At 38.1% G+C, this 25,762-nt stretch overlaps 1 protein-coding gene and 1 long non-coding RNA gene across 4 annotated transcripts; one reads left to right on the forward strand and one right to left on the reverse strand.

The window, feature by feature from the left end:
* Positions 1-514: 514 nt before the first annotated feature.
* Positions 515-3,540, forward strand: LOC126928185 (immediate early response 3-interacting protein 1-like). Its single transcript, XM_050744023.1, has 3 exons — positions 515-647; positions 3,130-3,231; positions 3,306-3,540. Exons 1-3 carry the CDS (start codon positions 521-523, stop codon positions 3,374-3,376), a joined length of 300 nt encoding a protein of 99 aa, XP_050599980.1. The 5' UTR covers positions 515-520; the 3' UTR covers positions 3,377-3,540.
* Positions 3,541-5,206: 1,666 nt separating this feature from the next.
* Positions 5,207-19,621, reverse strand: LOC126928187 (uncharacterized). 3 transcript variants are annotated; one of them, XR_007716412.1, is made up of 2 exons: positions 19,432-19,621; positions 5,207-7,470 (listed from the first exon to the last, which is right to left on the reverse strand). It is a non-coding gene; the product is annotated as an uncharacterized LOC126928187 (long non-coding RNA). The 3 variants fall into 3 exon arrangements; XR_007716410.1 differs by having other exon boundaries at positions 5,207-7,473; XR_007716411.1 differs by lacking the exon at positions 19,432-19,621 and adding an exon at positions 11,346-12,099 and having other exon boundaries at positions 5,207-7,473.
* Positions 19,622-25,762: the final 6,141 nt, after the last annotated feature.

A 25,762-nucleotide genomic window follows, 5' to 3' on the forward strand; every position in this document is an offset into this window, starting at 1 on the left:
ACTTCAACTCTGCTTTGGTTATGTATATTTATATGTAAGGTATTCCTTACCCTTTTTACCTCCTTTTCTCTCCCTTTACCGCCCACGACAACGTGGTTTCACACGGACAATCTGTGGAGTTGCCTCTGCAGAATCAGTTCTCGTACAACCGGTTTACCAGATTAATTTTATCCACCAAAGACCTTCGAATATAACTGTCGACTCTCTATTGTCTGATTCTAATCTCTGCGTTTGTTGATGTTTTGTTCACTATATGTTGCGTGCAAATCCGCCTAACGTTCTGTAACTGAAGTTATACGAAAGTGTTTAAAAGTCAAAGTGAAAACGAAGTAAAATTGTGAAGTGAAAACGGTCGTCTCTAGTCAGATCGAGGTGGTACTAGCGACTGATATTCCCCCATTTGCTGCAGCTTTTAGCAACATCGATCCGGACCTGGTAGGCTCCCTCTGTTGAAACTGGCCAATCAACGATTCGCTTACCCCACTACTAGTATACAGCAATCATATTGGGGACACGTCGAATGTATTTACGTTTGAGGACAAAACGTCGATATTTACTGGGCCACTGCAACCTTAGACAATGCGACTTTTTACATAATATTTTACAAATCTGCGTGAAAATATCAACAGCGGTCATGGAGGAATCTGGTAGAATCTTTATTATATAATATCGTACAATGTCTCAACTATAATTTCGACAGACGCGAGCTACGTTCCACCAAATTTGAATCACCGTTATAGTGCTCTTTACGTTTATTTTGGTCGATTAACTATAATCGCTTTACTTAGACATTATTATAGACATTACTTAGACATTGTATTATAAAAACTAGTCTAATTTGGACCATTAACGTATTAATTCTTGAAACGATGACAACATAGAATTTCGTTCTTAAGTGTACAATTGTACACGCCTTCAGTTCACACGAACTGATACCAGAATCATTCTTTCCTCTCGTTCCATCATTGGACCTTATGCCTCATAAATTGTTACCGTAACGTATCACGTAATTCATAATTGCACGGCTTAAGCATTTTACTCTTGCTTCCTGGGTAACAGTTTCGACGTCACCCAAGTATTATTTATTGCAGGCAATAGATTAGATAATACATGATTCGGACTGAAAACAGGATTGCAATAACAAATGATAATTATTTACAATCTACTTGGATGAAAAGATGCAAGCTTTGAATATCATTTCTTTTGCAATTATGCGACGATTGAAATAATATTTGCTTTGATCGGTATCTAACGTTCACAAATCGATCTTCTCATTTTTCTTCGTTCGTTAACCGACCAAAGTCCACGTTTGTTTCTTCTATTTCTCCGATGATATTTAGCGAACATGAGCGGTCAGACTCGTGTACTTCACATTCAGCGTCATTTAATTCAGTCGGTGAATGGTAACGCGTTATTACCCTGTGAAATTGCAGCAGGTACAGTCTAATACGGCATAAATTATGGAAATAGTTCGCACACTGATGTGGATTTGAATCATACGATTTCTTAGAACTGATTCTATAAGTTTGATTATAATGTATGTTTATTGCTGCGTCTAGTTTATTGAAAAGTACACATTTTTATGTGACAGAAGATCTGTAATCATACGATTTGCGTAATTATCGGAGAAATGAATCAGAGTATCTTGTGATTTATATAGATAGCTAAAATTAAGGCAGTCGTTATCGTTGTATATGATAAATATTATTATCTGTTAGGGGATGATGAATGATTTGAATGAATTCGTGGAAGATCTAAATTAGTCGAGGAAACATTGGCTTTGGAACAATTTTCCTATATTGTCTTGTTGCCAAATAAAACGTGCATTGTACAGGTTGGAAATTTTTCCTGAAATTAATGATAGTTTTGTCTCAAACTTTTTTTAAACCTAGCATAATGCAATATTTTCTACAGTTGCATAAACGTGACATTTGGTAAACGTGATTCACGCATTCTTTCCGGTGACGCGAGTTTAGTCTGTGTTGCAATTTTTTGCAGTAATACAACACTTGTTCGAGGCTGTGAGTTAGCATAGCTTTTGCTGAATACTTATCGTCTACAAACAAGAAAGATTTTTGCACACGTCAAATACGTCCGTGACTTTCATCACGATATGGAAGATTCCGACTTTTCTTTGCATACGCAAAACGATATCGGAATATTAAAATCCACGAATTTCCTTACACGTGATAAACATGTGCCTCGAACGGCGCGTGATAAAATGATGATAGAGGTCATGAACGATCGAGGGTAGCATGAAATGAACTCTAAGTTCTATAACTAAATCGGCACACATGAATCGTTAACGTAACTCAATTGAGAAGAGAGCGTCGAATCGTCTAGAAACACTCGTACTCCTGTTCCAAAAGCGTTAGTGCCAAGAAGGTGCGCTTTGTCGTTCAATTATTATAAATAGAATAATGCTCCCAACCATCCGTTGTATTATCGCGTTGTTAAGTTACTTGTAAAGTCTACCGATTCTTTCGAATATCGTTTTAAGGCTCTTAGTTTTCATATAGTACTATTTTTGCAAGCATTTGTAAAACGTTATCGATGAAATCCAAGATTATCTTATTTTTGGAATCTCGAGCGATGTTTAAATCGCTCGAGATTACTCTAAATATATTTTGACATAGTAAAAATAAATTTTAATTCAAATTTCCCGCATAACGCCACTTTTTTAATTGCTAGTTTCCATCTGAACACGGAAGATGGCAGGACGGTTCCTAATCAATACAAATTGATTGTTTGATGCGTATGAAGCTGTTTTACCTTTCCCTACGCTAGTGGCGCTGCGTGATATTCTCAATGTTATCATTCATCATATCGATATAATGTGGCGTTTACACTTTGGACACTTTTTGAAGCGACTGTGTTGTGTTTGAATGCGATCTGCGATTTAAACGAAGAAAGATTTCTTGCAAAAGGTACACAATATCATCATATTTTTGTTTGTATTATTCTTTTATACTGAACTTTTCCCCTGCATAGAAATGAAGAATTTGTAGGTTATGTTATCTATTGTATTTACATATATCGCGTAGTATAATAAATATATAAATCATATGTATATGTTTTTACTTGTATATTGGAATATATTACTTAATTTTTGTTTAAACATTGTTACAGTTGGTTGGGCGTCGTGGCAAAATGTTCAAGGCTTCGGAGAACCTTCTACAGTAAAGTCACAAATTTTGAACCTTATTAGGTCCATACGAACGGTGGCACGAAGTAATTACAAACAAATTATTTTAATTCGTTTGATAATTAATTTAAATATAACACAAATATGTTGTTTGTTGCAGTTCCATTGATATTCCTAAATATCGTAACAATAATTGTGAATAATTGGTGCTTGGGTGAAAGAAACGATTGATGGTGTAAATAAAAGGACAATGAGCTGTGAAAACTGATGTACATAAACGCAAAATTACATTCTTTTATTTTTACCTTTGTATCGAAGAGTAAAGTATTTTTTATTATATCGTGTTTCAGCATATTTTTGTACTGCAAGTATTTTAAAAGATAGCAGTATTTATATATGTTGTTTCTATCTATATCACTTCTTATTTATTTTTATATTATTTTATAAGCTTCCAATTGTTTAATTATGTTGGATACGTTTTACATATTTTTCTAATCATCGTAGTGAAGACAAAAAAATCTTTATACGATAATGCAGTAATACACAACAAACCTTTTATCATATCAAAATACATATATTTCCATATATACTTAAATATTTATCTAAAATATCATTCATCATTTCGAACTTTTTAGAATATTTCTTTCCACGTTATCTAGCAGTTCCTATTCCATCTGCACTAAACATCTGCTTTTTCCTACACTAAACAGCATCTACTTACTTCATTTTGCCAATGTCTACAAATAAACTTGAAACAACCGTCGAAATTCATATTGCAACATCAACTCTATAAAAGGATGTTTGTCATGCGACATCAACATGTAACTGTAAGTTGCAATTTAGTTCCATTTTTTTTTATCGACGCCAACAATTGAAAATCTCATACTTCGTTAGGAGAATCGTCAAAGAATTGAATATCTTTTTACTTTTATTTTTTTTTCGAAATTCTATTTACTCAAGACACGTGCTCGGAACTTGTTTCATTTTCTCAATTAGTCATTTACATTTTATTCTTGAAAGTACGGGGAAATTCATGGTGAAGAGATATGGCGAACTTCCGCTACAGGACGTCTCTTTCCGTTAAGTGTCTTCGAATGTACTTTCTCACGGGTAATTTAAATCATAAATCAACAGACGAACGTACTGTAAATTATGTTCGACTTGGTGTGAGGTGTAAGTAGTTGGACAGGATGCTCATGTCTGTTTGTCTTCGTATCTTCATAGACGACGCGATGGCGCACGCGGGAAGCCAATGATTTTCTCGTAACTTTCTCCCCTTCTTCGCTTTCTCGGGGTGGAAGTAACATATATACATACACATCTCCGTGCAATCAATAAACAAGTGTCATGTTGACTTTGCATTCTGTCATTAGCTACCAACAATTCAATTTTTGTCACATTTCAGCAACGTGCAACAAATTTCATAATTTCTTAACTTCTTATTGCCAGCTTTAAAATCTTATATCTATCTTTAAAGGATCAATTTATTTTCCTCGAGTTATACCTTGAAATATAGATACATGTCTCACGTCTAAAATAGATTCACTAAACACGGAAAATCGCCACTGAAACGCACATTTGTTTACGTCCGCTTAATCATATATTCAAAACGATAAATAGAATGGTTTAACTATTTCAATTTCCTCCGTTAGATTTAATTTGTAGTGTCCATTAATCTTGGACGCCTTCGCGGTCGATTGGAACGGAAATCGTGAGGCGATATAACGACTGGATCACTTCTGGCTGATCTCCTTCACCGTAATAGTCATAGAAGTGATAAACACGTTTGTGCAATCGAATCCCTGCCATTTACACAATTTCTGAGCACGTATGGTCCCATCAAAATTGCACCGCTTTTTTCTCTCGTGCAAGTTCCACAGTTGCAAGTACGACCTGCATTCCCTGGACTCTTTCGTGTAATGCTTGTCCAAGTTACATAACCGACCCTCATCAGAGAATCTCTCTTTCCTTCTTTTTTAAATTTTTTCTTGCGAATGGCTGAAGCTGCTCGATTAGCTGCGCTGATACACGGCAGTGCCTATTCCATTTTTCGTAGAATACAAACTTGTTGCGTAACCTTTCCGACTTGTATGCGCACGTGCGTGCTGAACAACGTGGAATGTATATGTGTGTTCACAAGATACCAGAAACCATTAGAACCGCTAAAGATATAATTTGAAGAAAAGAGGAAGAGGAAAGAGATATTCCTGGAACTTTCTTGATTTCTTCCGTTCTTCTTTGTTTTTCTTTTCAAAACCTGTGAGAGAATGTTGTGCAAGTTTGTTATCTATCGATCATAGTTGTTTATGCAACTCATCAACATGTTTATCGACGCAATTGAATAAATAGACTTGAATAAAAATGTAGAGATTTTCTTCGCTCATCAAATACTATATTATGATTACTGTATTTTAGGTATTTTCTATATTTATCTATTGTTACGTCCAGTGACTCAGAATCCATTCCCCGGTCGAGGCGGCCATTAGCTATGCAAATATAATTAGCTGGACCACAATAATCCTAAGGAACTATTATAAAACTAAACATTTATATTTTACCATTAGGGCCCTTAATTGTTATAAAATATATGCAAGTCGAGACGTTCCTTATGATTATTACTGCACAAGGTAAAAATGGGAAGGTCGGGTTTTTTTTCACGTTCAACGTTCCTTTCCACCCACAAGCGACCTCACTAGGCGACCAACGCTCAGCAATAGTTTTCCTCTGCGATAGCATCGTCACCGAACTTCACTGGTTTGTTATCCTTAGATCAGTCGTCTATTTAACTTGTTTGTCATTCTTTCAAAAGGATGATTGCAAAGTAATTCTGTTATATTTTATGATTTTCATCGTTTGTAATACACGGTTATTTTTTCAGTCTTTTGATCAGTGTAAAAATTTAATTAACGCATTAACATTAATCAACGTCTCTGTATAAGAAAAATGGCAGTATTTTAAAAAATATCACAAGAAAAATCGAGTTACACGCAACGGATGAAACCAACGGAAAGTGTCGATACAATTGTCGGTAGCAGTATTGTTACCAGGTCCCATAATTATAGAAGGCGACGTATCTTGCTTTAAGAAGCTCGTTAAAAAACGCATCCGTTGTCGCGTTAATGAAGACATCAGCCATATGTTGAGCAATCTGCATTAGGCTCAAAAGCTTGTGGCGCAGAAACGGGATTAGCGAAAGTAAAACAGACAGGGCCACTGTAAACGCGCACATTTTACGAGCCGGCTGCTCGACAAATCTTCTTCCCATAATTGGCCGAGCAGACCGCATTGTGCGTCATCGTGCCCGCGTTTTTCTCTCCTTTCACACGCTGCGACTTCTCCGGATCTGATAGATCGTCCAATTACATGTTTCTCGTGGACAAAAGTTCGTTATGAGCTTCGAGAGTGAAAAAGTTGAGAAAGGAATTCGAATTCTACGTTGTTTAAAATTGTTGTATTAAAATGATCGGGAATTATTATCGTATTAAATCCTAATCTTACATTATTTAGAATTAACATATAAATTTTCAATATTAAATTACTTGGAATATTTTTATCATTTCAATGCGAAGACGAAGAGCTTTTTATGCTCGCGTTAAAGTATTCATTTCTTTTAGAAAAGTACATGTAAAAGAGATCAGATATTGGTTTATTGGATGAAAATCTCCGTGCGATTGGCTTTAAAATATATACTGCGAGGAAAGTGGAAATTTGAACTGTCTGCGTTCCTGCGTGGGTGTGCTTCGGAACAAAAGTCCATTTTAACGAATTTAACGATTCGTTGTTATTTTGGGTTTCAGAACCTAAACATCGTTCCAATTGAATTAGAGAATTAAAGATACATTAAAAAGGGATAAAATACAATTCATTAAGTATTCATACGTAGTTACTCAGGCAGGGTCTACCGTCTATTTTTCATTTGTTCCAGTCGGACCGGAGCAGATGCCGCGTCACAAAAATGGCTGTAACTTATAAAATAATTGAAATTTTGAAAAATCCTTTTAAGGGCATATTCTTGAATGTCTATTCTTTGGAAATATGAAGAATAAATTTTCGATTTTTTCAAATTTGTAGACTAGAATACCCCTTAAAAGAATCCTCTTTGAGCCATGGAATTCCACTTTGCAATTTCATCCAGAACTGGAGCACGGATGGACCTCATTGCGTGAGCGTTTTTCCTTCTTTCGCACGGCTTCTACCTGGCAGGCACGTTTATGGATTATGTACGGCTCTTACAAAATTCCACAGAGAGTCTCACAGTTCCTCTTCTTCTCTCCTTTCCCCTTTCTCGACCTCGCCATTCCTGGCGAAGAGTCGCGGCACTTTCCCTGCTGGACGTCGTACATACGTAAGTCCTTTTAAAATGGCCGAATCGGAATTGACATTCCGATTTTCTCGTTGTTCATAGAAATAACACTTTCTCGATCGCTACTATTCCTTTGTTAATTCCAAAAACTAGAACGATATTTGTATATACATGAAAAATAGTACTCGATAAATTTCGTCATTTGTTTAGCTATTTCATATTTTTCCTTTGAACAATCAGATGAATATGGAAGATGATAGTTTCACAGTGTATAAAGAAGTTGTTTGGTAGTGTTTGAGCAACGAAGAACATCCTATGAAAGGCTCCAAGCCTTTTCACGCAATATCTCCTCCACGTTTTTACTATTAACGCCTTCCGCTCTCTCGATAGTATTTTTTTTTTTTTTTTTATTGTCCACGATATCTCGCCGACATCAAATATTTATTTTTCTTCTGTAATGTGTTACACGCTCTCTTGCGCAAAATCAGCTCGATTAAACACAACGACGTTAGCAGGAATACGGAGAAATATCCAGCTTGATGATTTAATTTAGCTGTAGCATAGCGTTCGCGACTTATTCTTCATTACGGCGTGTTTAATTGCACCAGGCTCGCATTGTGTCCGAGACGCTGGCTGATTACTTAATTCTAGCACACGTTACTCAATTTCTAATTACCCGAGCCGCGGAACTCCTGGCGATCCTAAATCGAAATTGTTTCGAAAGCCACAAGAATTTCCTATTTCATGAGAATTTCCATATTATCGATTTAATCATACCGCTTTCAAACAGTGCAATAAGATCATCATAAAAGACAGACATTCCCATTGAACATTATGGATTTCATAAGGCAGGCGCATCAGCTCTTCTAATGGAGGAAATTCTAGCGCCTGACTTCAATAAGTCTGTTACGTGTACCGATTGCACAAACAACGAAATCTAAACACGCGTAAGCGATTTCACGAGGCGTATCGCGGCTCGTTGTTCAGCGTCTAAACGTTTCCATTGGCTACGGACTTACGTACGTCGAGTCACAGTTGAAAAATTTCCTGTAAATTTCTGATAACACGGAATACTATCTCGTCGAATTGATTTATAAAATTCGATTGACGTTAATAGTAGAAATTTTCTGATCGGTTATTATTTGTTTTTCAAAAATACATTATCCGAGATAAAATTGAAACCTCGAGACAAAATTTCTGTCAACACAAGATACTATTTCGTCGAATCGTCTGTAAAATTCTAATGACGTTCGTTAGAAATCTTCTAACTGATTATTATTTGCTTCTCAAAGGTACGACATTATTCGGTAATAATTCAAAATCAAGAGTACACTACGTGCGCACGTAGTAGAGTCTCGCTTATTGATAGCGCGCTTATTGATAATAATTCCTCTCTCATTTTCGATAATAGGCGAGAATAGGCAAAATTTAATTAGAATTATCGGAACTTTAATTATTGCACTTACGGAGTTTTATAACAATTATGGATTTTTATCTATTTTCAAGCTGAGCTAACGGTATATGTATAAGAGGATAACAAAGAGATGACGACATTCTTGCGCGCACTTTAACAAGCAACTTGAAACGACTTGGATACTATGGACCAACAGCGATCTAATGAGATTTTCGCTGCTTATACCTTCACGTACGCTATATAAAACCGCCATCAATAAAAATTCACGATTCACGGAAAGAAAGAGAATATAAAGGAGTGCATTTCTGCCGTGTGAAAAACGTTAACGGCGGTGCTGGGTGACCTCGTTAACCGAACACGTGGATTTTCGTGGTAATACCTTTTTCTATCGTGCCTGCATAATTCCACCGTAATGAGTGGCTTTGATGCTTATAATTCCACCGGTATCGCTTCCGATAGCAGAGTTTCCAGCTAACGATACTTCTCTTCGCTTTGATCAAATGTTTCATTCCATCATAATCCTTAACAAAGTCAATGTGGAAATTTCATCAGAGAAGAGAACCTTGAAATTTCTTAATTCCGTAGAAAACAGTATCAATTGTGCGTTACTAAATTCCTACGCGAATAGGTACAGTATCGTAGAAAATATGAGTAGGAGGAGCTTGAGTGAAACTTTGGTTGTTAATGGCATCGATAGTAGATGTGTCGCTATGTTTCCTTTGAGTTTAGTGTTGCAAAAGCACCAAGATTATAGGAATTTAGAGAGGATTATCCGGACAAAGACGACTATATAGAGACAGCCTTAACGTAGAGGAAGGAAATAATAATGACCCGAAAAATAATTATCATTAAATTAAAAATAAAGCAAACAAATTACATCTGTACTTCAAAACTATCTATTTATATCTTAAAAAGGTCTAGTATTTACCGCGTAACCGATAGTTAGACTAAAAAGAAAATTCATAATAATCACTACTCTTGTTGTTGTTACACGAGACAATCTCACCTTAAGATATTTAACCAATTTCATAGCAATAAAAATAATGGTTGGAACGAAAATGTCCTAAAGGATGTAACACAATTGAAGGATATTCAAAGGAATTGTGCGAGCATTTTATGCGGTTAATTTAATCAAGTAGGCGCCGACATAAATCCAGGCGAGCGCATTCTCGCGAATGTCGTGGAAAAAGGAATACACTCGAGTATTTCAGGCACTATAGGCAAGGGTCTTTTGTGAGCTGCATAATAGTAAAAGCATACTTGATTATTGGCGTCCCTCGATCCACGAAAGACAATGCAAACTCGTGTTTACACACGAACATGTACACAATTCTTTGGCAAAGGAATTTAAGCAAATTTATGCCTGTAAAGGATAGTTCACGCGAATTTACGATTCATCGCCTCTCGAGCGCAATTGATATCGTTCCAAGGTAGCCATTGTTGACTCGTTACATTCTCGAAATTTCTCTCCCGATTTTATCGCCTTAGCAATGTGTACGTTGGCAATAATGCACCTTTTTCCAAAAAAACATGTCGTTGGGGGCCAATTAATCTGACGTCATTCAGCTTTGAGACAATTTACGATAAGTGTAGTAGGTGAAATACAATTCAGTAGGGTCGTAAAGCGTTAAGCAAGGTCACTAATTGATCTAACTACAATTAAGGCCGTACGTAAGAGTCTGCCCCAGATTTTAAAAATTTATATCATCGCCAGTGGTTCAACGACGTGTCATAAAGTTGGAGTTTTCAATATAGAAATTACTCGAAAATATTATTCTGTTTTTAAATAAATAAACTTTTTGGAAATAGAATTTTGGGAACAGAAGTAGAACTGCAGAAGTAGAAGCAGGATTTCATTCACTTGGACTCTATTTGTTGGAAGGAAGTTTTATTTAATATCCGACTAACTGAACTTTTGTCGATTGAATTCACTTATCTACTATTTTACCCACTCGAGATATTCAGAACGGATGAACACAAGGTGTAATGAAACTGTTCAAACTTTGAATCATCCCTTAAACTCGAAGTGTCTCGTTTAATTCGACAGAGAGCCGGTAAACCGATCTCCGGCCACTTTAATCATCCAACAATTTCACGCTGGGATTCGCTCGAACGCCGCTATCTTTCCCGGTTGACGCGAAATCTCATTCGAAGATGGAAGAACCTTCAACCGTGTGGAACAGCAGTCAAACAGTGTATCAACGGAATGCTAAATCAAAGCTTTCGAAAGTGACTCTTATCGGTATAGTCACAATTTACGATAATGTGTTACGCACAGACAATATAAAAATTTGTCTCGAATGAAATTCGTTCTTCATTAGAAAACAATTTAATAGATAGACTCACGAAAATTCCCACCTGGAACTCGTCAACTGTTTTTCAAAATACACCTAACATTCTTGTATGTTTCTAGTATTTTTCCAATTCATCGTGATATCATTCTTCGCGAATTCATATTGCTCGCATTCTAAAAAAACACTTACCAAAATCCTTACATCTGCAAGGAAACGTGCAATCGAAACGTGTAAATCTCAGCTCTCGCTCATTTTATGATCGCTCTATATTTTTATTCGTGGTGTACGTATACGCGTGAACCTTGAAGCGAGATACAGTTTGGCCAAACGAATTTGACGAGACGCGTCTGGAAAAGGAAAAATAATTTAATAAAAGCCGGTTGACTATAAACCCTTTTATAACACGGTTTCAATCACAAGCTGGCCAGATTGGATATCACGTTACAATGGTATTTATTCCCGATGATGACCCGTTACGACGACCGGATCCATACGCGACAAGACAGAGCTAGCACCTCGTAAATCGAAGCCCAAGACATTTAGGATCATATTAAATGAGGCTAAGTGCGATAGCGGCCGTGATAGGATTAAACAAGATATATACAGTGGCCTGGCTATCTAAAGCTTGTGTATAACGCGTGTCCACATTTTTCATGAATTAATACATAATAAAGCGGAGAGACCACTTAGCGTCTCGTAATTTTGGCAAAAGTACATCGTAAACACTGACGAAATATGATTGCATAAAGAACAGAACCTGCTAATTTCGAAAAAAGTTTCGTGTACGTTTTGAGTGGAATTTCAAAACTTTAAGAATGTAATATAGTAGAAAACAACAATAACGAGGACAAAGAATATTTTTTCCAAGCCACTTTTACGTGGAAAAATAAATTACGATCGTTATTCGATGGTTAAGTATTCGACAATCTGGCGAGCTGTAAGTATTCGCATTAAAAATAACGAGATGAAACTGCAGGAATACGAAGGTACGGGAATGCGTGAAGAAAACGTTCGTTTAATCAATTTACTAGCGTCCATGGCAGCTGTTACTAAAAGCCTGTTGTTCAATCTAGCAACGTGAATGGAAATTACAATTTAAAACGGGTAAAATACTTCTGGACAATCTCTTCCTTTCTCTTTTTCTTTCTTTCTCTTTCTCTCTATCTTTCAACTCACGGCTGCAGTTAATAAAATTCTGCATAGATACAGTTTCTCTGGTTGATGTGATTCACGCTTGGAAATATCGATTTCGTTCGTTCGAGAATATAGCAGTCTTTTTCGTGCGTAAATTGAACTAGGAAGTTTCGTGGACGGTGCTACGTACGTTGGTGGAATATCATTGGCGTCATTAAGCTTCGACTATCGATTTTCAAGTTGGTTGGCGTTGCGACGTCATTCCCCGGGGCATAAAAATTTCGCTTTATCGATTAATACAATCGCGCCTATTTGTTTTAGAAGAGGAACTAATAGAGAATTTTTATTTTTCGAGCTTTTTCTACATTGCAATTTAACTTTGTTACGGTTTAAATTTTGGATAATTGAATTTTATTTTAGCTTCAACCGAGAAAAAAGAACATTCAACTATATGGAAAAATTATTATAGTATATTGAAACGGGGGCGCGCTTATTGATAATAATTCCTCTCTCACTTTCGATAAATTTTCTAATAATAGAGAAATATAGTTTGGGCGAAGAGCCCTCAAAATAACAGAGCAGAATTCATTTTTGTCGAATGATGGAATATTCGAATCCTTACACGCAGAAGAACGGAAAAGTTGTGGATTTAGAATTATCACGATCGTCATGAAGCACACGAGTTAACTTTCAATTAAATAAGCAAACATAGAACTCGATTGGGAAAATAATTTACATCGTTGGTATTAATTCGTCGAATTGATATTTTCAATCTTCCCGGTATCACCTGTACGCAAGTTAATTTCCATGGAAATCTTCACAGCACCACATTTCCTGGATATTTTGATAATTAATTGCTCGTGTATCATTTAAAAAGGCACGTGTAGAATGCGTTGCACGGTACCACGCATGTTACCTAACAAGTTTTAATAAAACCCGGTGAAAATCGATTAATTACTGCGGCGGAAAATTCTAAAAACATTGCATTGCACCGCTCTACTTCGTTTCATGGTTCTCCATACAGGCACAAATGAAATAATCAAACTACGATTCTTTCCAATACCAGCGAAACGATGCACGTGCGTCCCGCTGATGTAACAATACATTGTTATTTCGCAGAGGTTTTCTTATTACGTGGTTCTTTTATACCAGATACAATACCCGCGAGTTGTAAAATTATTTCAAAGACGCGAGTTATGAAAATTGAATTGGATTGCACGTGGTTGGTATGGATGAGAGCAGATTGCGAGAAAAAACTCGGATTTCCTATCAAGAACCGCACAAGATTAGCAACGTTTTAACGACTTCCGATGATCGATTTCGATTTCGTAGAAGAAGAATCGTGAAATCGCATGGGGGCTACTAATTGGGGCGTTGGCAAAATAATCATGCATCGGACACATGGTCGAATCGAAGCAACGTTATTCGTTTCATTTGCACTTGCTAAATTTGTAAATAATTGCTAGTTGCGGACAACCGGTCAAATCGATTAGTAAAATCCTTGATTCCTTTCTTCCTGTTAAAATAGTTAAAAATAGTACTGTTTTAAATATTATATTAAGTGTAAACGCGCAAAGTAAACGGTCAGTAACCATGGAGATTGGAAACATGAATAGAGATGAAACAGAAAAGAAATAGTCTTATTTTTCCAGCGACTGTATAATTCCAAATCATCAGAGAAGATTACACTTTTCAATCAATATTCGATTAAAAGAGACTTCATTTTGAAGACTTATTCACAATCGAGTTTATTGCTCGCCGCATTATTGTTCTTGTCGAGTAGAATAAAAGTAAATAAGATGCGGAAGAACGCGATGCGGAAGCAATTTTCTTCCATACAGAATAATTTAGCAACCTAATGCTATTAGCCAATTGACAAGCTGCAAATTGTACATGTATTTTTTACAATTTCACAGTTTTACGCGATATAAGATAATTGCATAACATGCAATTTCCAAAATTTACATTTAAAATTATAATTTATTATTATCGATCACTTGTAAAGTATCATTAGTTCAATCGTGCAAGGTGGACAGTTCCTATTACCCAAACTAATAAAAAGAAATAGAGAGGATTAGCTGGTGAACCTTTTTCATTGGAACTGCTCGATTATCCGAAATCCCATGGTCCCTACTCGGACAAGTGAGATTCCACTGTATTACCTATCTTTATAGTCGGACGATATGCGTGTGCAACAAAATTTCCTATCTGTGGTCGGCAGGATATATGAAGATAAGAGCAGCATGGGAGAACCGAGATTATTTTACAGACTCGGTTTCTATGAAATTGCAGTATAAGAAAGAAAAGGAGAAGGTAATCCAGTCTTCGAGTATTTACAGTCTTCGAGTGTCCACTCTCCCTTGGGTACAAAGAATCCTCTGTTTCATTGCTAAACGGCACTTTCAGCGCTTTTGTCTTCCGTCTGACTAATATCGGTTTCTACTACTAATCTCATCCAGCTTCGCCGATATCCATGGTACTGGAACCTATCCTTTGAACTAGTCCCCTGAATTATGATCTCTTGTTATTCATCGTATTAGGATAATTGTAATAAATGGGTAAAATGATTACAGTGTGTATCAAATTTAACAAATTGAATTCTTCCGTCATCATCTGAGAGAACTGTGATCGCCATATCACTTGGAACGTTTCAAAACTCTGAACTCGTGCAAGTTTTTCTGGAGCTTAATAATTCTGTCGAATGAATGGTGCTTCTTTGACCGGACTGATTATAATTATGGTGGCACAGCTGGTTTTAATATTCTATATTTTAATTCGCTTATTTGGAGCTTGATTGAAGAAAAATTCCGGAAATTCTGGGATTTCGAATACAATTGTTTCAATTTGTCATCAGGTAACCTATTTATATCTCTCAGATACGTAATTCAAAATTGTAATATAAAATAATTTTTATTCAAACGACTGTAGCTTCTTTTTTTAATCGCGAGTAAAAAAAACGAGACTGGCCTGTAAAACTATTTCTCAATGATTTTATGGCACAAAATCGTTGACACAGACGTTTTATATGTATCTTAAAAGATCATATATTTAAGGATAAAAATGTTGAGTAATTCGTGACAACACAACGTCCGAATATTTTGAATATTATATCGAAAAAAGAGAGGTTTACGGGAAATTGAGAAAGATGTTGGTCCTTTTAAACTGAAAAATATCACGATATTTGGCCGTCAAGCGTCAACGCCGTTCATCGCACGCAAGTGCAATTTTTTCAATCCATCAATCCTTTCTCGATTGACGCGTTCACTGTAAAGCTAGATGATAAAATGGAGTTCCGAGGACGTTAAACAAATTTAATCCCAGTAAGACGATGATATCTTCTCGAAAGAATCACAAAAGACACGGAGATACCATGCCGTTAAAAAAAAAAAACAATTTGGTTTGAGGAAATATGTCGATAGGCTTAAAGTTGAACTAACCTAAGCTTCTTAACCCCTCTTACGAGCTTGACTATGCTACACCATAACGAGTAGAAGGATTAGTTAGGTTTGCTCGAATTTTTCTTTGTATTCGTCGGACAACGAACTAGTATGTAATATGTAATATATATAGAAACATCTTGGCAGTATGTTTTTCGAGAAATCGAATAAGCCGCCCCAATAATTCTGTCTGGTTATCCCTCAGCAAATATCATTTCTATCGTCGATAAATTAATTTTAAACGTCTCATTTTCTCAACCAGTTTATCAAAATTTGATGGACATCATTGACATTGTAGAATCTTTAAGCGAAAATGGAAAGCTCGAAACATAATGAAACGTGTGGGGGAATGACATATTGAATTAAATTTCTTATTACAGTGGTATTTACGTACCTTTAACAATGGACGAGGGAAACGCGAGCGAAATGAGTTTACGGTTTAGCATCGTGACGGGGGTAAATTAAAAACGCCATCTCTACATCCGAGGAAGTTACATTACAACAAAAGTTACAAGCAAATTCTACGCTTTCTGGCTTAATTAATACATTCTAGATTGTACAAAGAGCTAACTAGAAAGTCACGTGAATACGGAACACTGGTTTTTTGTTTAATTAAAGCGTCTCGAAAAGCTCGTTCGAAGAATCGAGTTAAGTGTTAAGAACTCGGATTAAATAGTTAATGACACAGTTTAATCAATTGTTATTTACTTTGTGAACACGAACGTTTTGATAACAAGCGGCTTGTTAGTTGATATTTAACGAATCTAGAAATGCATTTTAATTTGTAGTACATCTGTCACATCTCGGCAGTGCCTTAAACATTCTTTCCAAACGAGATTTCTTTGAATTCGAAAAATCGTTACTTTCACTAAAATTCTACCGTTATATTAAAGCGTTTCCTTTTGATCATCAAGTAGCGTAAAAGTTAGAAAATCACCAAAAAAGCATTTATCATATTTTTCCTATGTAACATTTAACAAACTTCGTTCGGAATATATATGTAATATCGTGGACAAAAGGCCTAAGATATCGGCCGAACCGTAAACAAAGTCGCGAAAGCCGCGGCATCGTCGGGTACATCAATGCGGTCCTTTCAAGTGGATAGTTTCGCGGAAAGGGGCTGCGTGACCCTGGTCACGGGCGTTTCGGGACACGTGTCCGATAGGACGAGAAAAGACAAAGAAACGCTAAAGGCAGTGTTAGTTGAGAAGCCGGAGAGAACGGATGCAAAAAGCGTGCAGTGTGAGTGAGAAGCGAGAGCGAGCGAGTGTAGAAGCCGGAGAGTGTGAATCGGGAAGTCGAAAGCCGCGTATGAAAATAAGACGTACGACAACATTGTAATCATTTCGTTGCTTCGAATATTATTTATTAAATCAAAACATCATTACCCATAATAATCCATCATTACCCAACATAAAGACCCATTTAGATACTACATATATGTATCGTTATATAGTCCACAACTATTGTTTACTAAATTATTAACCGTAAAAATAAATTTCTCGCGATTACTGAAAGAACAGTTTTAGATAAGAAACTGAATCATCAGCGATGTTTGCGTAATTAGTGTGACGGTAAGGTTGACTTTCGTCTTTCTTGAGGGTGGCCCCCATAAAAATATCGAACTGAAACCTCCGGTAGTCTTAAAGCTATTTTCACCAGGCTATGAGTAAACATCGAGCGGGAGGATCGTAAAGTTGAGAAAGTGGCTGCTTTTGACCGTCGGCGGCGTTGATCCACCCTCTATAACTGCCAATAGAGGGTTGCGCATTGCCACCAGTGTACGTTCTGTTGTTTAGACTGCGGTATTATTCCAGAGAACATTTATGTGGTTAGTACGCCACAAAATTTAGATATTCGGCGCAATACCGAGATTGCATGTCAATATGACGTTTCAATATCTCCATTAAGTAATTAAATGAAGCCTGCCGGCGAAATATAAATTAACATCTTTAATAGGCAATATACGCTATTGTACGGAACCATTTGAATTGCCATGTGCACTTGCGGTAATGGTATACCAATTTTTCCAAAATGTATAAATTAATGGCAAATCAATGACTAGAGACGGTGATTAGTGTGTTCTCGTGAAATTGGAAGATTATAAACGCAAATAATCTGTTAACGAGGATCGCGTATAGAATTAGATGAAACTCGTATTAAAGGAATCAGGATGAAAAAATATATAATACAAAGAAATGAACCAAAGTTGAAATTAATCAATATTCTTTAAAAAATGCGTCGTTGTAAATTTGCGAAATTTGTCTACGAAGAATTATGAATTGATCGCTTGGCTCTTCTGATAGTTCTGACGTTATAGAAATAAAAAATAGTCTTCTTCGCAGATAAAGTACACTATCACGTTGACGTACTTCCGGATTTTGGATAATTCTGCTGGAAACAGCGTTAATAATCTTCGCGTGAGTTTAGAAGTACCTCCTTTATCTGACTCGTAGTTTACGAGCGGTTTGAAGATAAAGAACTTTTTAAAGTATGTTTTATTGCATTAATCGCTTGAAAACCATGCTGATGAACTCCGTAAATTGAAAAGCAGAGAAAAATAACGATATTACGTACATTTTTTAAACTTGAACTATGTAATTGTCTATACCAGCAGCTTTGATAAATAAACTTAAGGATATCAGTCAGTTGACTAATTGTAAAATTGCAAATTATTGCGCGAGAAAGCTGAGATAATAAAATTGAAATGCTTTACTTTACTGAAATCATAGCAAATCTTTTGATCGTAATTTTTATGGACGAATTGCATCCTAATTGACTGAACGTTTGAACATTTTTAAGCTTTTATTATTTTAAGGTATATTAAAATACATTAGATGGAGATGATCGGACAAAAGGTAATTTACACGATTCGATCAAATAGTTGCATTAGTATTCATCGTCAATATCCGCCAGTAAAAGCGACACGAAATCATAGTGAATCCTTTAGTAAGACGTGTCCCAAGATCCGTCGCGTTCCTTTGCTCTTTCAAAGTTTATTTCCTGGTGGATCTCCGTCGTGTTCGTTTGAGAAACGTGCCTCAGCTTTCGATAAAATAAAGGCGGGGAACTGTGCGGATAGTTCCTTAGGAAATTGAAGAGAGTACCGACTGTTCCTGGCAATCTCTAAACATTCCCTTGACTACTAAACATTCCCTAATCCGTTTCCTACTTCCAAAGAAGAATAAAAACTTCGAACAAAACGAACTGTTGTTTGAGAAAGAAAGAGTGTAATACTCCAATTACCCACCTATAAAACCCTACTTTGGGCTACTGAAACAAAGAGGATGAATAAAAAGAACAAAGCAGCGTAAGGAAAACAAAGCACGTATTGTTTCGAACTGACAAATAAAATCCAACGCTGCGCGCCGGTGTGATGAATTGGTGCTCTTGAAGCTTAAATACCGAACAGTTTGGAATTTATTTGATAGGTACATTCGTGTCATTTACATTTCATCTATTGTAGAGGACACCAAACTTCGAGCGTCCAATATTTGTTCCCACCGCTGAACACCGTATTCTGCATATTTCAATCGTGTTACGGTAGCGAGTTAGAGAGAACCAGAGAACTCCTGGCCTCTTCAAGATGTTCGATACACCGATACAACGGAACGAGATATTCAATTATAGGAAGAACACTTGATGCACGATTGTAGAACAAGATTGAAGCGTGGTGGCCGATTATTTTCGTGAAAACAACCTACCGTTTGTTCCAAGTGTTCGTTCCAAGTATTCGTTCCAACTGTTCCTTCTGAACGTTCCTTCCCCTCATTCGTGCGAAACGTTTGTCCCAAAGTGTTGGTTCGAAAGGTTCGTCCTACACCCGACAGATCCATTTTTCGTCGTTGATATCATGCCGTCTCATCGTTCTAGGCGACGGGGAGAGAGAGAGAGAGAAAGAGAAAAAAGGCAACGGGATAAAATAACGTTCCCAAAGGATGGAAACATGGGATAACCAAGCCTCGCCTGGTAGCTTTTATTCGAATGGCAACCTTTCTAGACGTTTTTTATACTCGCCCGGTCGTTTTGATTGCGTATTCTTCGTCGGTCGGTTGGTATTTGCTATTCGACGAAGAGGAGGGAAATAGTCGAGTGGTGAACCAAGGAATTTTAATATCACGTTCAACGCTCGGATTTCCGACGTTTTCGTATTAAAACGACCGGAACAGATTGCAATCACGCCGACGGCTACTCGGCAATTAGAGAGAAAACAGGCCAGAGACGACTGTTTAAAGTTGGATAATCGAGAAACGAAATATATGGGAAGAAAGTTGGTTATTCGGCCAAAGGAAAATTAATGTACAATGGATGGAAGGAAACGAAAGAACGTAACGATATATTCCTGAAAAGGTTGACAACAGCAGGTGTTATGGCGGAGCTTCGTGGAACGACGTTCATGTTTCTGAAGTGAAATAATAAACGCGATTTTTCCAATTGGATCCTTCCATATTTTGGACGCTTTATGGATTTTCGATGAATAATGCTATTTTATATAGGTTGGAGTTGATAATCAAGCTGATCCACTCGGATTGGTTATCACACCTTTTATTTTCTCTCTTGTACAAAACACCAAATCACACAGCTAACGTCTAATCTCTCCCAATGCGTCTTAGCAATTAACACGTGGTCGACTCCTAAGACAAAAGAGCGTCGTGAGGAGTCGTGCCAACATAAGCCTAGTAACCTTTTAGCAACTAGCGGTCATACCAACTGAGCATCTCTCAACACTCCCCTTTGATCGCTAGTTTCCAAAAGCCCCATAGCTTTGGTAAAATACTGGGTCTTAACTCTATTTAACCCTTTGGTAAGAATGTCGGCAACATTCTCAGAACTAGATATGTAGATATAATCCAGTATCCCTTTCGACACGCAATTCTTAACATAAAAGTAACGCACTTGAACATGTTTAGAACTCTCGGCCACTACTTCATCCTTGGACCATGAGATCGCTCCAATGTTGTCACCAAAAGTTTTGCATGGACGCGGACAATATGACGATTGACCTAACTCCCTTAGTAATAAGGACATCCACACAGTCTCTCTAGCTGCCTCTTGCATCGCTACAAACTCTGCCTCGCATGTCGATTGAGATATGATTGGTTGCTTTTTCGACAACCAAGACACCGCTCCACCAGCAAGTATAAAAACATAACCGCTTCTAGACTTCCTATCTATTGCACAGCCTGCAAAGTCTGAATCACAAAACACCTTTAGAGGTTGCCCTGTCCTTTGGTATACTAACTTTAAGTCTTTAGTTTTCAACAGGTACCTAAAAACACGTTTCACTGCCTTCCAGTCAGACACCGTCGGATTCGCACATCTTTGGCTTAATTTTCCTATTGCGCACGCAACATCAGGACGGCTTACTGTGGCGATGTACATTATATGCCCCACAGCCTGTTCGTACAACTTATTGTCTACTGGTTCACTATCCACAATGTCTAGTCCAGCCTCGCACTCCTTGGCTAGTGGTGTAGACACTCCAACCTCTTGAGTAATGTCAAACAGCTCCAACATTTGACTTATCTGCGTGGATTGGTCGAACACCACGGTAGTTCTGTTTGGCTTACTCAAGTGGATGGATAGGAATTGAGTATCGCTTCCTAGCATCCTCACATCTAGTTTCTCCTTAATCCTAGTTTTGAACGTGTGAATCATAGCCTCCGTACCGAATACAAGGATATCATCCACATACACAGCCACAATGAGATCCTTGGATTTATTCACATACATGCATGGATCACTCACACATGGGTTCAGATTCATATCTCTCAAGATACAACTTATATACTTAAACCACACTCTCCCCGCTTGCTTCAAACCATATAAACTCTTTTTAAGTTTACACACATACTGAGTTCTATCCTTCCCCGAAACCTTGTAGAAATCAGGTTGCTCCATATATATGTCCTCATCCAAAGGACTGTTTAGATACGCACACTCCACATCAATGTGTTCGTAACACCACTCATTCTCCGCACACAGAGCAAGCAATATCCTTAGTGTCCTACGCTTTACTATTGGGTTAAAGGTTTCGGAATAGTCTACTCCAGGCCTTTGCCAGAATCCTCGGGCTACAAGTCTAGCTTTATGCCTATCTGGGTCTCTTTTCATGACTAGCACCCACCTACAATCTATCACATTTCTATCTAAAGGTCTCTTCACTATATCCCACACATCTTTGTTCGCTAGATTTTCTAACTCCTTCGCAATTGCATCTGTCCACTTTTGAGCATCTGGCCCTTTCAGAGCATCGTACACATTCACAGACTCACATAAACTTTGCTTCCTACAAACTGTCGCAACGTGAGCACAACTATTGCACGTCTTTGGTTTGTGCAATCTCGCTGATCTCCTAGGTACGATTGGTGCACTCACAACTTCTTGCTGACTATTTTCATTTGTTAGGCTATCCAGGAAGTAGTCACTGTGTCCCTCATCGTTTTCACCGTCGCTTTGAGTCTCTATATCGGTTGTATTACCTCCTCCTTGGAGTTCGAAGTCTTCAACGTCCCATATCCATTCGGTGAATCTCCTTTTGATATTCCTTGCATCCACTTTCGTACGCTTATAGGGGAATACGTTTTCCTCGAACCTGACATGACAAGAAATTATTACCCTTTTGGTCTTCGGTAGGTAGATTCTATACCCCTTGACCTGTCTGTCATAACCTACAAATATCCCTTCATCTGCCTTGCTGTCGAATTTACCTTCACCTGGGCTTTTTAGGTACCAGACCCTGCATCCGAATACCCTTAGCCTATTGATCTCCCCTTGGATGTCGCATCCCTTACCTTTCCACAGTTCTAGTGGGATCTTATCTCCGATAGCAGTGGATGGGCATAGGTTCCTGATATGGCATGCAGTGTTCACCGCCTCTCCCCACAGATAGTCAGGGAGCCCTGATTGGATTAGTAGGCATCTAGACATCTCGACCAGTGTCCTGTTCGCCCGTTCTGAAACTCCATTTTGCTCAGGGTTTCTCGGAACAGTCTTTCTGTGCAAGATACCTCTCGCCTTTAAATAGTTCTCAAAGTCAACCCCTGTATACTCTCCTCCGTTATCTGTCTGAAGGGCACAGATTCTCGATTGATGTAGGGCTTCTACTTCCATCTGGTATTCCTTGAAGCACCTGAATACCTCGCTCTTCCTACTGATGATCCTAACGTACATGTACCTGGAGAAATCATCTATGAGCGTTACAAAATAATTACCTCCACCTAACGATCTGCACTGGGCTCTGCCACTGACATCGCTGTGTACGATTTCTAGAGGACGTTGGCACATGTGGTGGGCTGTCTTCGGGAATGGCACCCTTGTCATCTTTCCTTTTACGCAGACTCCACATAGCTCATCTTGTCTCTTGGACTCCTCCTTCACACTTTCTATAGGAATCTTTCTCATTGCATTTCCATGCAAGTGACCCAATCTCTCGTGCCACGATGTGGTACCCTTGTATGCCCTTGCCTCAACGACCTCAATGTCTCCTTCATTCTGGCTAGCTTTCTCCTGATTATGCTCCACGGAGAGGCCTGCCATGTGCTCCTCCGCAGGTATTGTCTCCAGATAGTATACGTCGTCTCCAACCTTTGAGTTGAATACGACATCTCCGTCTTCGTGTGTTCCAATGGCTTCATCCCTAGTGCACACCGTGGTGACGCCCTTTTTTGCTAGTTGTCTAACCGAAATTAGATTTACGTCTAGCTCGGGCACCCATAGAGCGTTGGATAGGGATAGCGTCCAGCCACCACAGGACTCCGCCATCTTTACGATGATTGTTCCCCTTCCCTTGACTTCCAGGTACCCCTTGCCGATTCTGATCTGTCCCGTCGCGGGCGTGAATTCTACGAATCGGTGTCTGCCCGGTGTCATGTGGTTTGAGGCGCCTGAGTCCAGGTAACTTATCATCCCCCTACTCATATGGCTGATCGAAGACAAAGCCAGAGTCGATATAAGTCCCTTAGACTTTGGCCTTTCTTCCGATCCTCTATCCCTCCTTTTCTCCTTCTGGTTCCTTTCCTCCTTGTCTCCCTTTTGGTCTCGGCATTGATACGATATGTGACCCATTTTGCCACATATGTAGCACTTCTGATCATGTGCGTCCTTTGTCTTCGGCCTGGCGCCATCTTTGTGCTGCTTGGACTTCCCTTGTTTCCGGGTCGCCATTGCGCTGCCCCTTTCGGATGATCCTTCCGCCGCATCGAGTCTCCTCTCCTCGAGTAATAAATCAGATTTTACAACACTCGCGCTCAGATCCTTATCGATTCTCGTTGTTCTGAGATAGGTTGAGTAATCTGGGTCCGCCACGAGGCCGGCTAAGAGAAAACACGCCCTAACGTGGTCTTCGATTTTTATACCTACGCTGGATAATTTGTCGCATAGATCTTGTATCCTCCCGCAATACTCGGACACGTCCATGCTAGGGGTCTTCTCCATTGTTCCTAGTTCTCGCATGCATAATACAATGTCCATCGCCGTGGATCTCCCGTGGATATTTTCTAACGCCTTCCAGCACTCCCTTGCTGTTTTCCGGGTCCTGATATCCCCAAGGTATTGGGGGCGTACATGCCGGAAAATGTACGCACATGCTTTGTTGTCCATCTTTATACATTCTGGCTTCATCATTTCCGCTGGAGTAAATCCTGGCTGTACGGCATCCCAGCAGCCCAGGAAAACCAACGAAGCTTCCGTCATTGTTCTCCAGTATTCGTAATTTCCTTTCCTCAAGATTGGGTTCATCTCCCTGTCCACATCGGCCATGCTTTCTTGGTCGGACATAGTGTGCTTTCTCCTCGGATAATTTCACACAAAAAAATTCAAAACTCAAAAATATATATCTCTCCTGCCGCAGTTTACTGCTCTGGGCCCATAACCTGTTATTTTATATAGGTTGGGGTTGATAATCAAGCTGATCCACTCGGATTGGTTATCACACCTTTTATTTTCTCTCTTGTACAAAACACCAAATCACACAGCTAACGTCTAATCTCTCCCAATGCGTCTTAGCAATTAACACGTGGTCGACTCCTAAGACAAAAGAGCGTCGTGAGGAGTCGTGCCAACATAAGCCTAGTAACCTTTTAGCAACTAGCGGTCATACCAACTGAGCATCTCTCAACAAATAATTCGTTGACAAGGCGAGGTAAGTTTATAAATCATTTTTGGAAATTCGTGACGATGACACGGGCCAACAAGAAGGGGAAAAGTGTATCTGGTTGTGAAAGATCGCCTCGTTCACCCGTTGTTGAACGCGTGAAACACTGCGAGCCAACGATGAATTACTACGAAGTGTTTTGCAGTGTGTAGTTTCTGTTCGTTAAACTGTTCGATCATGCGGAAATATCCATCGGCTTCGAATTCGATGCAAATTTAATCGTTGAAATATTTTCTGTAGGATACAAAGGTGATTTGACGTTTTATCGAAAATCGAAGAGGCTGCAACGAATATTGCCCGTGCCTTTCTTCTCTCAGGAAAACAATGGATTGTTCGAGCGTTTCTAATTTCTCTTCGATACATTCCACATTTTTTTAAACAGAGTATTCATTAGAATACCTAATTCTTATAAATATATTTGGAATTAAATCGTAGAAAAATGATGTTTAATTAAACGATGAAGTTATTACAAAAGACTTCGTAACATTAGTAACAGTTGTTTGACTATAAGTCAAGATATAGATCATTCTGTATAATCTCGATTGCACTATATCGTGGGTTTAGCTTCTAACTCATAAAATGCATTATAATCTAAAAAATGAAACGATAGAGTGTCCAGAAATGAAAAATTTTCTTCAAAAGCACGATTCTTCTTTATGTTGATTAATAATAGAATTAAAAAAAAAAAAATTGGCAAGCATTTTGTTTGCCATGTACCTTACAATTCCAACGAATATGATAAGAATAATGTTTTTAATCTTTTTGGACATCTCATCTTGCCAAATGTTGTATCATAAGGTTTGTATCACTTCGAACCAGTCAGTGATTATGTTAGTTGATAAATCTTTTCCGCGACCATTTGCTGGGAACGTTGCACAACA

The sequence above is a fragment of the Bombus affinis genome, unplaced genomic scaffold, assembly GCF_024516045.1.
Source record: "Bombus affinis isolate iyBomAffi1 unplaced genomic scaffold, iyBomAffi1.2 ctg00000634.1, whole genome shotgun sequence".
Lineage (NCBI taxonomy): Eukaryota > Metazoa > Arthropoda > Insecta > Hymenoptera > Apidae > Bombus > Bombus affinis.